Raw genomic sequence first — 17,648 nt, 5'->3', positions numbered from 1 at the left:
ATGAATGGGCAGAAGGCACGCCCTCTCTTTTGGCTGAATCATCTGCCCGGGAATGGGCACAGTACGAAATTCCAAAGTCTGGCTGTCAACACCAGGGCGGGCGGCCATCTTGTGCAATGTCACTGCATTCAGAAGAAGGGACCGCCAGGGTTCGTGGTAGAATGACTCAGGTCCCACGTAATTGGCTACTCACCCCCGTTCAGAGCACTCATAGGCTTGGATTCCTGCAGAGACATCCAGTCGAGGTCAACAAGCTCTTCAACGGAGTGAAAAAAGAGGTCTTGCGCCATTTTCAGGCCGGTGGGGTTTTTTATTAGGTTTTTTGCTTTCGAAATGGACTTGGTATGAAGTGAGAGTTATTTGAAATTCAGTCCATCTAATGCTAGGTGTTTGATGACATTTTCTTTCTAGCTTTCAAGGTTTTCTACAAAAGACAATGTAATTGGGGAGGAGTGAGAGAGACAGACAGACAGGCAGGCAGGTAGACAGATTGAGCTGCACAGGCAGGTAGACAGGTGAACAGACAGGTAAACAGATTTGCAGCTATCCAGACAGTGAGAGACAGAGAGTGACATATGAATCGGTTGGTTCTTAAATAAATAAACTTAAATAAACTTTGTGAAACAGACCAATGGAGATTAAAAGTGACAAAAAAGCAAGCAAAAACTGACTTCTACAAAGCAAGACAAGAAGCTTTTGAGAAGTCGGAGCGGCAGATATTTGTTGTAGCTCTCTCCATAAACAAAAGTGCCTCTTGGCGCTAGGAGCAGCTTTTCATAAAAGTGTAAAAAACAGGAGGTCGATGAAGGTAAAAGAGGAGATACAAATCTGAAAAAGTGAAGTGTCCCTTGGGAAATGGACTTGTGAAGTGTTAACCTGGCAAAGTGCGATATTTTTGACATAGAATAATAAATAAAGACAATTACGCTGCAAAGGACGACACAATGGCAGGTAGTGGACAGGGGAAGCTGGTGGGGTAGAGGAATGGAATGCTGCACTTCTATGGAGGAAAGGATGAGCATTCTAAGAGCGGATGGTGTAGCGCATTGAAGATAGGGCAGCAGCGACAGCCCGCAGTAGGTTGAACTAGACCAGACTGGAGTGCAGTGATGGAGAAGCAGTGGCCTCGAGGGGTCCATAGAAGACCCTTGGGGGCTCCTCGTCTGGTGTACTGCGGCTTGTCTCAAGTATGCTTCATTTCTCGTCTCTGATGGGTGCAAAGGATGCGAGGTAGAACCGGAGGGATTCGGGCGTGTAGTACCAACGCACAGAAGGGCTGCGGGGCAGTGTGGACCAGTTGCCAAGTCTAGACTATAATATCTGCACCAAGGAACCATGTGGGCTCATTAACTTGTAGAAGGCATGTGTGCCCCTTGGGCAAAAGGCTCGTTGACAGCCGGGGTCCTCTACAGAGGCTTGCCAGGGTCACCTAAGTAGGAGAATAAAAGGATGGATACAAAAAGATGTTGAGAGCTCCCTTCATGTCAGAACTGTAAAATAAGTCCACCCCCACCCACCCAATGCCCCAGGATTCCCAAATCTGCCAGTTGAGACCCCTAGGGGGCGATGCACAGCTGTGATGGGGATGGCTGCTGTGGTCGGTCTCCTAGCAACAGTCAACTTTAGCAGTGTCAGAGACAGTGTGATGATGAGACAGAAGAAGATGGGAAGGTTGGGTGAGGAAGAGAAGAGTCTGAAACACATGCAGTAAAGTCTTCTAAAAAGCAGATGCAGGTCTGCAGGAAGCAGTTCATGTTTCAAAGGTCGATGCAAGAACCCACTTTAGAGCCTCATTTGATTCTGAAGATCAGAGGAAGGCGCCACTTCCAAGGACTGGGGGGGGATAGATGCTCCACGGCCGCCCTCTCTCCCACTGGGAGACAAAAACAATCCTGGAAGGTCTACCCTGCCAAAGTGCAGACCTGGAGAAGGCCCCCGAGCTGGGGATCAGAGAAGAATACACCTCACACAGGAACATGGCTTCAATAAAGCATCTATCTGAAAATGAACTCTACCTGGTTAGAATGGCAAATCCATAAAACCGAAATCAGTAATGAGAAAATTGAAAGGCAACATCTCCCCCATATATCTAACCCCAGACCTTACCCCAAATCAACCCTACTCCTATTTATAACCCGTACTTTGACCAAACTCCCAATTTCAATCTTAACCACTTTTAATTAATGTAATACTGCATTTATTACAAAAATCTTATCTTCAATTTTATTTTTTTCGGCCTAATTTTGATGTCACTTGTCTTTATTTTGGCTTCCCCGCTACAGTATTGTTTATTTTCGCATTCCCTTAATAAAAGACTATATCCGTTACGCATGCGCGCTTCTCCGCTAAGACATATTGACCACGCGTGCCTTGGACACACAGAAGTGACACGTTTGGGTCAATCTATTTGGAGTGGTGCTTGGAGAAATGCTGGTTCAGCATCAATATCCACCCGCATGATAACAAGGAATCTTTCTACAGACCGCACAATCTTTTGGATTTCACAAGAGTCCCACTATGGTGTGTTTGGTGAAGTCCTTCAAATGTGCATTACCTGGACCCCTGTTGTTAGTTGTTGCTCTTCCAGCAGGAGTAAAGTTACTGTTCGACGTTATGCTGTTGTTATTCTGGTTTTGGAACTATGGCCCTTAGGCAAACGCAGACAACAATTTCATGTATTCGCTTCTGCAGGGCGCATAAGAATGCATCATTCAAAACCGAGGAGGGTCATAAATACACAAATAAAAAGGTTGAAGGGACAGGCTCAAATCCCACAAGAAATTCTATGTTTCTAACTATTTGAAATATCAGATTAAGTCAGTTGTTCTCAGTTAACAAGAAGTAGAAACTAAGAACCACCTCAAATCAGGAAGGTGGATTTATTTTACTCAACTCCACAGGCATCAGACAAGCATTGGCTAAGCCAATAGGTCTCGCCTAAGCAAGATCTAGTAGCTTTGTCAGTTTTTTTTGTTATGTTTTAGAAAGTTAAAAAAAGAACATATATATGACGCGATCAATGCTGGCGGCATCCTAATGCTTTTTTTTTTATTTCTTTTTTTACTTTCCAGGTTTATGGCATGTAGTACTTACGAAAATGTACTAAAAAATGTTGCAGTGTTTAAAGTGTGTACCTCAGCAAGATAAATATTGCTGAAACACAATTTAAGGTGATCACGTTTTGCAATTTAATTTTTGAACAAGTTCACAATCAGTTTCATGTTTAAAATATCCTGGCCTGCAGTCCTGACCAACAATAAAAACAGATGGCCCAGCGGGAGAAGCTGCAATGAGCACGCACTGTACGCAGTCCTGCTCTCACAATAAGAGATCTATACATCTGGCAGTGTTTAGAGTACGGAGATTTAATGTGAACATTGTGTATTACAATTTCAAATATTTTAAAACAGTTTTAAACATTAATTGCACCTGGGTCAACAATTAAACTGTACATAACCGTTTAATATTTAATATCCAATTTAATCTGCTTTCCATTAAAGGGAATTGCTCAGCCAGAATGGGAGATAGGAAGCGGTGAAATTCTGCACATACCAAACCTGAAAAGTGGTGCAAAGTTTTTAAAACTGGTGCGAAGACCGGATACCCAATGTGAAGGCCCAAGGCCTCATACATGGTGCAAAATCTAGGATGACTGGTGTGAAGTCCTGATACCTGGTGTGAGGTCCTGGTACCCAGGGTGGAGACCTGATACCTGGTGTGAGGTCCTGGTACCTGGAGTGGAGGCCTGAATCCTGGTGCGGAGGCCTGAATCCTGGTGCGGAGGCCCGACACCTGGTGCGGAGGCCCGACACCTGGTGCGGAGGCCCGACACCTGGTGCGGAGGCCCGACACCTGGTGCGGAGGCCCGACACCTGGTGCGGAGGCCCGACACCTGGTGCGGAGGCCCGACACCTGGTGCGGAGGCCCAATACCTGGTGCGGAGGCTGGATACCTGGTGCGGAGGCTGGATACCTGGTGAGGAGGTCGGATTACTGGTGCGGAGGCCGGATACCTGGTGCGGAGGCCCAAACCCTGTGTGGAAGCCCGATACCTGATGTGGAGGACGGTTCCCCGGTGTAGAGGCCAGATCCCTGGTGTTAAGTCCTGGTACCTGGTGTGGCGACCTGATTCCTAGTGCGGAGTCCCGATAACTGATATGCGGAGGCCGGATACCCAGTGTGGAGGCGGGATACCCGGTGTGGAGGCCGGATACCTAGTGTGGAGGCCGGATACCCAGTGTGGAGGCCGGATACCCAGTGTGGAGGCCGGATACCTGGTGTGGAGGCCGGATACCTAGTGTGGAGGCCGGATACCTAGTGTGGAGGCCGGATACCTAGTGTGGAGGCCGGATACCCGGTGTGGAGGCCTGATACCCGGTGTGGAGGCCTGATACCCGGTGTGGAGGCCTGATACCCGGTGTGGAGGCCTGATACCCGGTGTGGAGGCCAGATACTTGCTGTGAAGGCCTGGTACCTGGTGTGGAGGCATAATAATTGGTGTGACTGCTCGATACCTGTTGGATGAGGCCCGATTACAGGTGGGTGAGGCCCGATTACAGGTGGGTGAGCCTCAGACCTTGGGGGAGCAAATCATATGTAATTTATCTGCTGCTGGGGGAACTCAGGCCGACATAAACCACTCATGCCCTGGGGTGAAGGGCATCGAAAGTTAGGGCTGGTTTCGAAGAAAAGGGTCTAGTGAAAGAAATTGATCAAAGATGGAAAATCTGGGTCCCTGACGGTGAGCACGGTTACCTTCAGGCAAACAACTGCGCCTAGACAGCCAGCTCAAGGCGGATGGCCCCTGTGCATGTGACGTGGTATGGAATGAGTACAGTCTCAGGGACAAGCCAATACTGCACCAGGGAGCCCGGGCCATCCTAAAAAGGATAGACGCAATCAGCATTTACATACGAAAGATACTCCAGAAAAGTTTCAAGCCCTACAAGACAAGAGGTAAATCTGCTACCGACCAGAGAGTCCCTACAGAGTCTGCACAGCGAGGTTACCCCACCAGGCATAGGGCACTGTGTGATCCTGGCCATCTGAACTCAGGGTCCTGTCGCACGAGGAGCAGACCGTGGCTGGTAAGCAGGGCCAGGTAAGCGCAACCAGGTGACGAGTGCGCGTTTTAACGCGCAGTCTCCAGCCCCCCCTCATTTAACATAGTTGGTCGCAACAAACCTTGTTTCTGCTAGGACACATTTATCACTAGCCCTGGGCAAGTAAATATTTGTAAGACTGTATCAAAGGGGCTCAGTCCTGCTGAGATATTGAGGTGCCTCTGTACTTAGATACTCATCACAACAGCTTACCACAACCACCACTGAACAAGTGGGTCAAAAACTCTCATTATTTTTCCTTGCACATGTTCATGAAAACCGAGGTTGCTTCTGACAGGCTGATGGATGCCGCACGTGAGGGAAACTGCCCACTGGCCTGTGAAGCTCTGGCCACCTCTGCAGCGCAGGCAGAACATTATTTATTTATCAACTCGGCTTTTTGGAAATTCACATCCTCAGAAGCAGCAATCAGAGGGGGTGGGGGTTGGGCGTGAAACCTGTCAATCATAGCGTTGACCCACAACGCAGCACTTCAGGGGAGGCGGGTACGGGGGTCGGGAGCTTTCATGTTCAGCTAAGGGGGAAACAATATTTGATGTTTTTCAACATATCCGCGTCAGAAGAGAACAGCGCGTGGAGAACAAAAGGCAACAACGGTGGTCTGTGAGAAACAAGGGGTAGATATGGAAAAAGGAGCGGGAGGAGCCAAGGCAGGGCTTTAAGTGGGCCGGGTCTGAGCACCGGCAGTTATTTTCAGGGGGCCTCAAAAACGGTTCTCTATCAGGCTCTATTTTCGGGGCTCTCAAAGGTAGTCAGTTTTCTTTTTTTTTTTTTTCTTGGACTGCAGTGAGAGCATGCACACGGTGTGCGCATGCTCATTTTGCTCACTACTGAGTAGTGGAGGTCAAGGCATGGTGAGCTGCGTTGTGGAGGAAGGGAAATCCTTTAAAGAGAGCCATTTTCTCGCAGGATGTTTCTCTTTTTTTAGTTACTAACAGCCATTGACAAAGCCAATAGTCCTGAATTGTAGGTATGGTGTTACTTGTTGTATGATATATCTGGAAGCAGTGACAAACAGCAAAATACAAGTCGAGGGGCACACTATGCTAATTACAGATTTTTGGCTTACATGGTTTTAAGCCATGGCCTTTATTACATAGGCCACGTCCCTTCGAGAATCCCCCTCCCCAGTTTTTTTTTTATCCCACTTAAAGCCCTTACCAAAGGCACAGTAGTGGTTAGGATGGGAATAAAGTAGGGTATGTGGAGCAGGAGGGGAAACATAGAATTGTATTTAGGACCGGCAGACCTTAGCCAGCCTCAAGTTGTGCTGGGCGATCAGTGCTAGGCCTTCAACTCAAGTCCAGTAGCTTCAGTTAGTGGGGCATTGTGGGCTATCGAGAAATGTGTGAAAAGCATCATGTGATGCGGTCGTGGGTGTCCAGCCAATACCAGTAAGTCTCTGATTAAATGCCTCTAGTAATGGCATCACACATTGTCAGCAGATTGACAACAGTAAGTTGACACGACACATACTCATTTCTCCACTTCCGGGAGGTATACAACCACTCAAAAGAAGTAACCACATTCAAACTAGTACACCCAATCAGGGAGCCACACACGGACTAGTTTCATGCCCGACTCACGAGTTTGGCAAAACTACCTGTACTCACCTTTTGTTTAGGGTAATTTTGATAATGTACAACACACTCATTCAACAGAGTGTATCCCAACCAAATGTAATGAACCACCCTCCTGTATAATTTCCACCAAATAGATGAAATTATTATGAGGTCATCATGAAAGCTCATGATAACCTCACACTGATGTGCAGAAACGTGTCGACACTCCATCACTGCTGAGACGTATGTTCAATTCTTTTGTTAACATAATGTTTGATATCTCTCTGTGAAATAAAAGTTGTGAATTATAAGATGGTTACTACACAATCTTACTCACCACTCCGGCACCGGCAACAACTGGCTGTCAGCCGCCCAATAACATTCCAAAACATCTTCAAGATCCAAGTTTTTATAATTAACTTGAAAGGAACTGGGACTACACAGGTGCCCCCACTCCGACAAATGTTGTACCCGCCCCATCTGACCCCTTGCACTGGCTGTCGCGCACACTAGTTTTTATTCTCTTGCAATTTTATGGAGTTACTGTGCATTTGAAATTTTTAGCATTATTTAATGAAGTTGTTTTTGAACACGTGTTTTACTTGCTTGCAAAGGTTTTAATTACTCATGCAATAAAGCGATTATTACTCACCACTCCCACTTGGTTTTTGTCTTTTCCCTACATTGAGGACCTTAGCTAAATTTGGCCTATGTAAAGGGACCCTAACCAGAAAAGCATAAACAAACTCCATTCTCAGTACCACAAAATAAACTGATGTTAACAAGCGAAGACGTTAGATTTGGTAGAAATGTGGTTCATAGTAAAAAAGTCAATAGATTTCAGTAATACAGTCTGACCTAAAATGATGGAGGCCTTGTGTGCAGATAAATACGCCTCATTGTGAGAAGCGACTGAGAAGACTAAAGGAGATTTAAGCATAAAGTGCAGACCCCAATGTTTTGTAGATGATTCACACAAGACTGAAGATTGTGACAATTAAATGTAAAAACAAGAGCTTATCCCAGGCCTCCTTTCTGAACATTCATTGCTGCGTTCAATAAATATCAGAGCTGCCCCCCCCCCACGATTCCCCCCCCACACACATATCACGGTGGGTTGACCAGGTTTCATCTAGAGGAGATAAAACTGCACCAGAGAGTAAAGGATACAGGAGGCACAGTGTGTCGAAATGGATGCTTCTCATTGGCTCACTTGTTTTATTCATAGTTGTAGGGTGCCCCTTCCCAGTCCATCAGTTTCTTTGTGAGGGTGCCCCCCCCCCCCTTGATTCACTCATACTGTCCAAGCCTGCTTATTTTGATGTACTTTTCTAATTGATGCAGCACACAGAGCATAACATTGTTTAACTGACATCAAAGGTCAACCAGGAACAGTTTGACAATTCAGCATCATATGGTAGCTCCACCATTTCATTTCTCCAGCCTTGGGCTTTCACTTCATAAGCAAATGCATTATGGGAGATGTGGTTTGTTCAGTTCATAGTGACAAATTGGAGCAAAATTACGCAATTAAGCAGGTCCATTCAGGCGCCATCAAACACATTTCTGAGTGGACACTAGCATCACCTGGCCAGCCTAGCATCCTCTTAGTGATCTTAAACTAAACCTCCCCGACAAAGCTCCTATTGGGCAGGCACATTTATTTAAAGGAACAGGTTACAAAATGCCCAATCACAGCAGAATTTCACTGAGCAGATCCAAACGCTGTTCCCGATCCGCGACACATGCTGCGTCCCAGTAACGGCAAGGCCACCAAAGCGCCTACACCAATCACTCTGAACACCCCTAGCAAACCTACTGGAAAGAAGTTCTCTCTTTGAGTATGAAGGCCCCGATCCACACCATCTTTGCAAATCCCACAATAATTAATTTCAGCAATCAATTTCCACCTCTTTTCATCATTTTTTTGTAGGGCCCTTTAGAATCAACAAATCCATTCCATGTCACACTTCAGGAAAAACTAGCACCGTTTATATAATTAATACAAGCGGGGAAGACTTTTATATATGGCTCACCACCAATTTAAAGACCTCTAGGCGCTCGACCACCCAACCCCTCACATGTTGGGTGGGCAGGGTCATGATTTTTCTGATTAAACCTCATGATTCAATGAGCACAGACCAGGATGGACAGGGCACCAAAAGCGCAAAGAGCTGATCACTGGAGAAGCCGCAGAACGGATCAATTTTCATTATTAAATCAAGATTTGCAATAAATTGGCGATGAAAAAGAAGAGCTTCTGGGAGCTCACAATTCTTGCCCTCTCCCCAAAACAAGGCAATGTTGGTGTGAAATTAAACAAAGGTTGAGACAACACGTGTGCATTTGACATTGTAATGGATTACTTTGTTTAAAAAAAACATATTACCACGAGTTTCATGAACAGTGTTGAATAGCAGTTGGACCTTGGATCAGCTAAAACACTTTTTTTAATATATAAATCACAATTTTGTACAAAAGAAGTAGCGGTGGTGTACCCCCTTCCACCCCCAACGCCCCCCCCCCATCCCCCACCACCATCGTCCTGTAGTAAGCCTTCACCAACTCCGATGTACAATATATGGACCACAAAACACCCCAAACTCGGGCTCAGTGCCGTCATATTGTGCACCCTGCGGCCTCCAAGGGCACTACCCATACTAAGAGGGGGGAGGGCCGTGGCGGGGCGCAGCCCCCGGCGGATTCAACCAGTGGCAGCCACACTTTAAGGCCAGTTCATGGACGGGGGAGGGTGGAGCGCGCCTTCCTGCTGCACGCCGTGGGCACCGTGCCATGCCTGCTCAGAGAGACGGGCTATGTTTACTCAGCTAATATTGCTTGTTCTCTGCTCTCGGACAGGCAGTACTCTGCTCGGAGAGGAGGACACGCCGTCACTGCCCGGCTGCAAGCTTCCAGGCAAGAGCAGAACTTCCAAAAACACACAACATGGCTACAACTTCACAGTCAGAGAGGTCTGGAAACGACCCGTGCCTCCCTGCCGTCCGCGTGGCAGCTTCAATCCGGTGCATGCCGAGATTAAAAGGGGCAATGCTTGGAGTCTGAGGAAGGGGCTCCCCCCTCGACACCTCAAACACAAAAGTACCTCGAAACCTCAAACTCACAAGTACCTCGACCCCTCAAACTCACATGTACCTCGTCGCCTCAAACTCACAAGTACCTTAAAACCTCAACCTCACAAGTACCTTGAAACCTCAAACTCACAAGTACCTTGAAACCTCAAACTCACAGGTACCTTAAAACCTCAAACTCACAAGTACATCGACGCCTCAAACTCACATGTACCTCGTCGCCTCAAACTCACAAGTACCTTGTCGCCTCAAACTCACATCTACCTTAAAACCTCAAACTCACAAGTACCTCGACGCCTCAAACTCACAGGTACCTTAAAACCTCAAACTCACAAGTACCTCGACGCCTCAACGCCTCAAACTCACAAGTACCTTAAAACCTCAAACTCACAAGTACCTTGACGCCTCAAACTCACAGGTACCTTAAAACCTCAAACTCACAAGTACCTCAATGCCTCAAACTCACAAGTACCTTAAAACCTCAAACTCACAAGTACCTCGATGCCTCAAACTCACAGGTACCTTAAAACCTCAAACTCACAAGTACCTCAACGCCTCAAACTCACATGTACCTCGTCACCTCAAACTCACAAGTACCTTGTCGCCTCAAACTCACATCTACCTTAAAACCTCAAACTCACAAGTACCTCGACGCCTCAAACTCACATGTACCTTAAAACCTCAAACTCACAAGTACCTCGACGCCTCAAACTCACATGTACCTCGTCCCCTCAAACTTACAAGTACCTTGTCGCCTCAAACTCACATCTACCTTAAAACCTCAAACTCACAAGTACCTCAACGCTTCAAACTCACAGGTACCTTAAAACCTCAAACTCACAGGTACCTCGACGCCTCAAACTCACAGGTACCTTAAAACTTCAAACTCACAAGTACCTCAATGCCTCAAACTCACAAGTACCTTAAAACCTCAAACTCACAAGTACCTCGACGCCTCAAACTCACAGGTACCTTAAAACCTCAAACTCACAAGTACCTAGACGCCTCAATCTCACATGTACCTTAAAACCTCAAACTCACAAGTACCTCAACGCCTCAAACTCACAAGTACCTTAAAACCTCAAACTCACAAGTACCTCGACGCCTCAAACTCACAGGTACCTTAAAACCTCAAACTCACAAGTACCTAGACGCCTTAATCTCACATGTACCTTAAAACCTCAAACTCACAAGTACCTCAAAACCTCAAACTCACAAGTACCTCGACGCCTCAAACTCACATGTACCTTAAAACTTCAAACTGACAAGTACCTTGAAACCTCAAACGCACAAGTACCTCAAAACCTCAAACTCACAAGTACCTCGACGCCTCAAACTCACAAGTACCTTGACGCCTCATACTCACAAGTCGCCTGCAAAGTTTGCCTCTGTGTAACAAGCTGGCAGTTTGTCGCCCCAACACCGAGGCCATGAAGGGAACTTCTCGTTGCAACACATGAAATACAAGTGTGTACTGTATACAAGTGAACATTGCACATACACGAGTGATTTGTAAATAAACAGTTCATTGGTAACATACCACAAACGCATTAGAAACAAGCAGAGCTGATGGAAGGTGAGGGCAGCCTGTTGGCATTGCCCGGTGCTGTACAAACCACCCACCATCCGACTGTCTTTATCTGTGGGCACTCTTTACACCCCCTAGCATCACGTTTGCAGGAGCTCAGTAAAAACAGGTGGAAATGGTGCAAGTCAAGTCACAAACCCCTCAAAGGGGACGGTATGTTTATGGCATCGGAGCCAACCCCAGGGCATCTTAGAGGTAGGGAGGGCGGGCCTTGCCAAGGCCCCTGTGAGTGGCACACATGCCAAGCTGTACCCAGCAAAGGCTGGGGCCCACACGAGTCTTTGGCGCATCTATTTATGAAAGAGTTGTTGGATGGTAACAGTTTATTGCAATAAATCAAATGCTAGGAAGGTGGGGGGGGGATACCTGTAGACCTGGGGGCCGGGTGGGGGTGCTCCTTCAGACAAAGGCGGCAGGTTGCTGCATACCGGGGAAGAGGGGGGGGGGGTTCTGCAAGAGGGAAACGGCATAGAAGAGGTGGGTGGGGGGGGGGCTGCAGTCTGAGATGGGGGCGGGGGTGTTCTGCAGTTCACCGTCTTATAGACAGATGGGTGAGGCGGCCCTTACAATATGAGGGCGGGTAAGTGAGGGGTTATATTACACCTTGTTAGGTGGGTAATTGTTGGTGTAAAAGTAACGACCCTGCAAGCTGGAAGGGGGGGGGGGCACTAGACTGGGTGAGCGAGGGTTCTGCTTTCAGAGGGGGTCTGTGATCAGTAGCAGGTAGGGGTGGTCTGCTTGTGGGGGGGGGGGGTACTAAGCCAGGTACATGCAATGTGAGGGGTGTTTTAACTCTGGTGGCTGCCCACTGAATGAGGCCCGACAATTTATGTGTGTGGGAAATCTTCTTCAGAACGAATGCAGGGGTGAGGTCCTGCAAAAAAAAAAAAAAAAGAGTGGGTTCCTGTGACTGCATTTGTTCCTGCAGGAAAGATAAATCAAATCCTAGGAAGGAGTGAGCTTCTGGAGGCAGTTGTGGATTCCTGCAGGCCTAGGTAAGGTCCTGCAAAAATGAGTGGGTTCCTGCAGACTGGATAAGTTCCTGCAGGCAGGGGTGCGTTTCTGTAGAAAAGAGTGGGTTCCTGCAGAATAGATACGTTCCTGCTGGCAAGGGTAAGCTTCTGTAGAACATTGTGGGTTCCTGCGACTCCAATTGTTCCTGCAGGAAAGAGTGAGTTCCTGCGGGCTGTAGTGGTTTCCTGCAGGTCAGGATGAGGTCCTGCAGAAAGGAGTGGGTTCCTGCAGCATGCATACATTCCTGTAGTAGGGGTGAGTTCATGAGACTGCATTAGTTCCTACAGGAAGAGGTGAGCTTATATAGGCAGTAGTGGATTCCTGTAGACAGTGATACATTCCTGCAGGTAAGGTCCTGCAGAAATGAGTGGGTTCCTGCAGACTGGATAAGGTCCTGTAGGAACGGGTGAGTTTCTGTAGAAACGAGTGGGTTCCTGCAGACTAGATACGTTCCTGCAGGAAAGGGTGAGTTTCTGTGGAACGTAGTGGGTTCCTGTGACTGCAACTGTTCCTGCAGGAAAGAGTGAGTTCCTGCGGGCAATAGTAGAATCCTGCAGGCCGGGATAAGGTTCTGCAGAAAGGAGTGGGTTCCTGCAGCATGCATACATTCCTGCAGTAGGGGCGAGTTCCTGAAACTGAATTTGTTCCTGCAGGAAGGGGTGAGCTTCTGGAGGCAGTAGTGGATTTCTGTAGACAGTGGTGGATTTCCGCAGGCTTAGGTAAGGTCCTGCAGAAAGGAGTGGGTTCCTGCAGACTGGATAAGGTCCTACAGGCAGGGGTTAGTTTTGTAGAAAAGAGTGGGTTCCTGCAGACTGCAGTTGCTACTGTAGGAAGCTGTGAGTTTCTGTATGGAGGAGTGGGATCTGCTTAATACATTGGATTGGTTCCTGCAGACAGATGCCTGTTGTTTCTGCGGGCAGTGGTGAAATCCTGCAAGCCTGAGAGAGGTCCTGCAGAAAGGAGTAGGTGACTGTATTTGTTCCTGCAGGAAGGAGAGATTTCATATAGACAGTGGTGAATTTATGGAGGCCTGAGTGAGGTTTCTGCATACATGAGTGGGTTCCTGTAGCCTGCATACATTCCAGCAGTTATGGGTGAGTTAATGAGACTGCGTTTGTTCCTACAGGAAGAGGTGAGCTTCTGTAGGCAGTAGTGGATTATTATAGGAATTGGCGGATTCCTGCCGGCCTGGGTAAGGTCCTGTATAAATGAGTGGGTTCCTGCACTCTCCATTTGTTCCTGCAGGAAGGAGTGATTTTCTGGAGGCAGTAATGGAATCCTGTAGACAGTGGTGGATTCCTGCAGGCCTAAGTCAGGATCTGCAGAAATGAGTTGGTTCCTGAAGCCTGAATTTGTTCTAACAGGAAGGAGTGATTTCCTGCAGACAATGGTGGATTCCTGTAGACCGTGGTGGATTCCTGCCGGCCTGAGTCAGGATCTGCAGAAAGGAGTGGATTCCTGTAGCCTTCATACATTCCTGCAGGTAGGGGGGAGTTCATGAGACTGCATTTATTCCTACAGGAAGAGATGAGCTGCTGTAGGCAGTAGTGGATTATTGTAGGCATTGGTGGATTCCTGCTGGCCTGGGTGAGGTCCTGCTTAAAGGAGTGGGTTCCTGCATCCTGCATTATTCCAGCAGGTAGGATGAGTTTCTGCAGACTGCGTTTATTCCTGCATGAAGGGTAGGTTTCTTCAGGAAGAGGGGATTTTATAAAGAAGGGTGAGTTCCTAAAAGGTAGTTGTCAGTTTCCGAAGGAAGAGACGAGTTCCTGCAGGAAAGGGGTGAGTTCCTGCTGCAAGAAGGGGTGAGTTCCTGCAGGAAGGTTTGAGTTCCTGCAGGAAGGTTTGAGTTCCCGCAGGAATGTTTGAGTTCCCGCAGGAATGTTTGAGTTCCCGCAGGATGGTTTGAGTTTCTGCAGGAAGGTTAGGATTTATGCAAGAAGGTTAGGATTTATGTAAGAAGGGTGGGTCTATGCAGGAATGGGTGGGTCTATGCATGAATGGGTGGGTCTATGCAGGAATGGGTGGGTTTATGCAGGAATGGGTGGGTTTGTGCAGGAATGGGTGGGTTTGTGCAGGAATGGGTGGGTTTAGCAGGTAGGAGTGGGCTTATGCAAGAAGGGTGGGTTTATGCAGGAATGGGTGGGTTTATGCAGGTAGGAGTGAGTTTCTGCAGGAAGGTTGGGGTTTTGCAGGATTGGGTGGGTTTATGCAGGTAGGAGTGGGCTTATGCAAGCAGGGGTGAGTTCTCTCAGAAAAGGGCGAGTTTCTGCAGGAAGGGGCGAGTTTCTGCAGGAAGGGATGAGTTTCTGCAGGAAGGGGTGAGTTTCTGCAGGAAGGGGTGAGTTCCTGTAGGAAGGGGTGAGTTCCTGTAGGAAGGGGTGACTTCCTGCAGGAAGGGGTGACTTCCTGCAAGAAGGAGTGAGTTCCTGCAGGAAGGTTTGAGTTTCTGCAGGAAGGGGTGGAGGGCTATACCTGTGTACTGGTTGGATTGGCTCCTGCAGACAGGAGTTAGGTTCTACCTGCTTCCCCTTTGAACACCTGCATTGTTCTACCCCCGCCCCAAATGTAACAATAAGCCTGTAGGGGGGTGGGGGTCTCACCTCCAGAGCCTCCAGGCTAGCGAAGCTGGCGATGGCGAAGCCGTCAATGAGGTCCTCCTCCTGGGAGCTGGACTCCCTCCTCCGGCGCCGGGGAGGCCGGGGCACCCGGGCAGGGGGGGCGGCCAGGGCTCGGGGGGGCCCTCCGTTCTCCTTGCCCCGCGGGCCCCCCAGGCTCCGCTCCCGGTCCGAGCCGGAGGACGGGCTGTGATTCCGGGCGGGGTCGCCCCGCTTCCTACGTCGGTCCCGCTGGGACCTCGACCGCCGGCTTTGCTTTACCTTCCCCTCCATCCTCGGGGGGCGGCGGAGGCGAAGACCACCAGGAAATCCACCAGCAGGAATATCCAACCCTCCGCGTGCCGACAAAGAACAAAAAACACCAAGAAAAACACCGGAAAAACCCTCCGATTCACAGATCCACAGTTGGGAAAAATATTCCACAAAATGACCTTGATGGAAAAAAAATAAAAATACCACTTTAAAAAATCCTTGAAAATGTCCAATAATCCAGAGCCAAATACTCCCAGGAAATCCACACAAAATCCTCGGCCAGGGAATCCAGGAAAGGTGAAGATGTAGAAACCATGGATCTTCTTTCTTTTTTCCCCTCCCCAGATGGGGAATCGGCAATAAAAGGGATGACTTGGTTTGCAACTTTGTTGCAGAGGGGGGGCGGTGCCTCCCCCCTGGTCACATCGCCGGGGGTGTCGGTGAGGGGTCCTGGCGGGAGGGGGGCCGTGGCCCCCGGGGCTCCGCTCCTGGCCCCCTGCTCTGCTTTGTAAGTTTCCAATGTGCGAAGCGGCAGCGGCTTGTCAGTTTCTCCCCCATAGAAGAGGCAGCGGCGGCGGCTGCCAGGCTCCCTTCATCCCCCCTCCTGGGGGGAGACGGCCCCCCGAAGCTGGCCCCCCGCAGGCCACGGCCGCCCTGCTCTCCACCTGCCCCCGCTGGGGCGAGATCACGGGGGGTGGGAGCTCTGGAAGGGGCAGAAGGGCAGGAGGGGGCTGTGTCTCTGCTCCTCTGTCTGGGCTGTACAGTGCAGCAGGGCTCAGGGCAGATAACAAGTGACGTACTTCCGCCAGCCTGCAATTACCAGAGAGGAAGTCAGGCACTTTATTCACAGAGTTTATCCATCAGATGCCTGCTCTGGGCGCTCGGGGGGCTGCCCCTGTACCCGGAGACCTGCCGCTGGCAGTGGGGGCACGCAGGGAAAGGGGGAAGTGGGGGAGCACCCACAGATATTTCTACATGCCGCTGCAAATTAAAATACATCGGATTTCAAACAATGCTCAAGCCGCTGGGTTGGAGAGCTCTTTCCAACTGCAATCTTGCCTACTCATTATTGTCAAGGCTACGTGCAGAGCACGGCGTTATCAGGCGACTCATCATTTCAACATGCGTGACACACTTTTTTCATTAATCTTATGTTTTTTACACGCATTTCGTGAATTTAACAATCAACACGTGGCACGAATCCGCATCTAGCTGTTTAATCAGACGCACCTGCACCTGTAACACGGTTTGCTATCACGCACATTGTAATTTCATCACTAACTTTTTTGTTTTATTTTGTGCAACGCACCTGTAACACGGTTACACGTATGCTGCCACGCATATTGTCATTTTCATCATCAAAATTATTTGCGTTATTTTATTTTGTACAACGCCACAGCGACGCGAACAATATTTCATCACTTGCCTTATGTTATGATTCGGTCACTTTTCTCGTGAGTTTATCAAACCTTACACAGCATGATCACGGACCTTGATATCCTATCTTTCACCTCCCGATATTTGCTGCCATCTAAATGTCACAATATTTTCATAGATTTTGCAGGCATCTCTCGATTGTACGAGGCATGTCGTGACTTTATTATGCATTGCTTTGATTTTGCATGTTTCACGCTATTTCACGCATCTAATTATTTTGTCACGCAGCTCATGTTTGTTCTCACGCATTTCGCTGTGCCAGGGACCGGTAGGGTTAACTGCATACATCGTTATATTTATGATGATTCTGGATAATGAAATCACCAGGCTAATATCTATTCTTTAGAAACCTAGCAGCTATAGGAGGGATTGAGTGCAGACCTCTCCAAGTAAAGGAGTGGGTCATAGGACCTCTTTAAAACACGGCTACAGCTCTAGAGTGACCCTCACCTTCAGGGAGTATCAATACGGGACCTTCTTTTTTAGGAAAAAATAGCAACATTTCTGCAACATAATTCCTTTGAAGTTGTCAATGCTGAGTTCAAGTTGGACCAGCAGTTCTGTGTCAACACTGACGTATTGAGTGCTCGGTGATGGGATTGGTCCCCAAGGAGACAGGTGCTGTACTGAACTGGGATGTGGTGACATGGTGTGTGTAGGCCTGGGTTGTGGTGACCTGGCTCTTCAACTGAACTGCAGATACATCCCCTTCTCATCCCACTCAGCGCCTTGAGACCGTCACAGGTGAGTTGCGGCACTTTCCAAGAACCTTGATTGATTGATTGATGGAAGGAAAGACTGCAGGGGACAAATGAGTCACGGGGTGATGCAGATGGGTGCCCGTGTTCTTAAAATGACAGACTCCAATGATTTCAGACTCCAAGGCTCCAACGTCGTGAGATGTGGCAGATTTAGGCTAAAGTTTACATTTGCATAAGAAAAATTATGAAAACAGTTTAACCACTT

At 48.3% G+C, this 17,648-nt stretch overlaps 1 protein-coding gene across 5 annotated transcripts in view; it reads right to left on the bottom strand.

Annotated features, from left to right (window-relative positions):
* Positions 1 to 16,020, bottom strand: part of FBRSL1 (fibrosin like 1) — a 1,250,393-nt gene extending 1,234,373 nt beyond the window's left edge. For all 5 annotated transcript variants that reach the window (XM_086942730.1, XM_086942733.1, XM_086942732.1 and 2 more), the window contains exon 1: positions 14,979 to 16,020. In XM_086942730.1, coding sequence (XP_086798856.1) covers positions 14,979 to 15,266 — 288 coding nt within the window. In that variant the 5' untranslated portion in view covers positions 15,267 to 16,020. The remainder of the gene's footprint in view (positions 1 to 14,978) is intronic.
* Positions 16,021 to 17,648: the final 1,628 nt, after the last annotated feature.

This window comes from Lissotriton vulgaris, chromosome 11 (genome assembly GCF_964263255.1).
Source record: "Lissotriton vulgaris chromosome 11, aLisVul1.2, whole genome shotgun sequence".
Classification (NCBI taxonomy): Eukaryota; Metazoa; Chordata; class Amphibia; order Caudata; family Salamandridae; genus Lissotriton; species Lissotriton vulgaris.
Note: the sequence above shows the minus strand (reverse complement) of the source record. Positions and strands in the feature narration are given on the sequence as shown.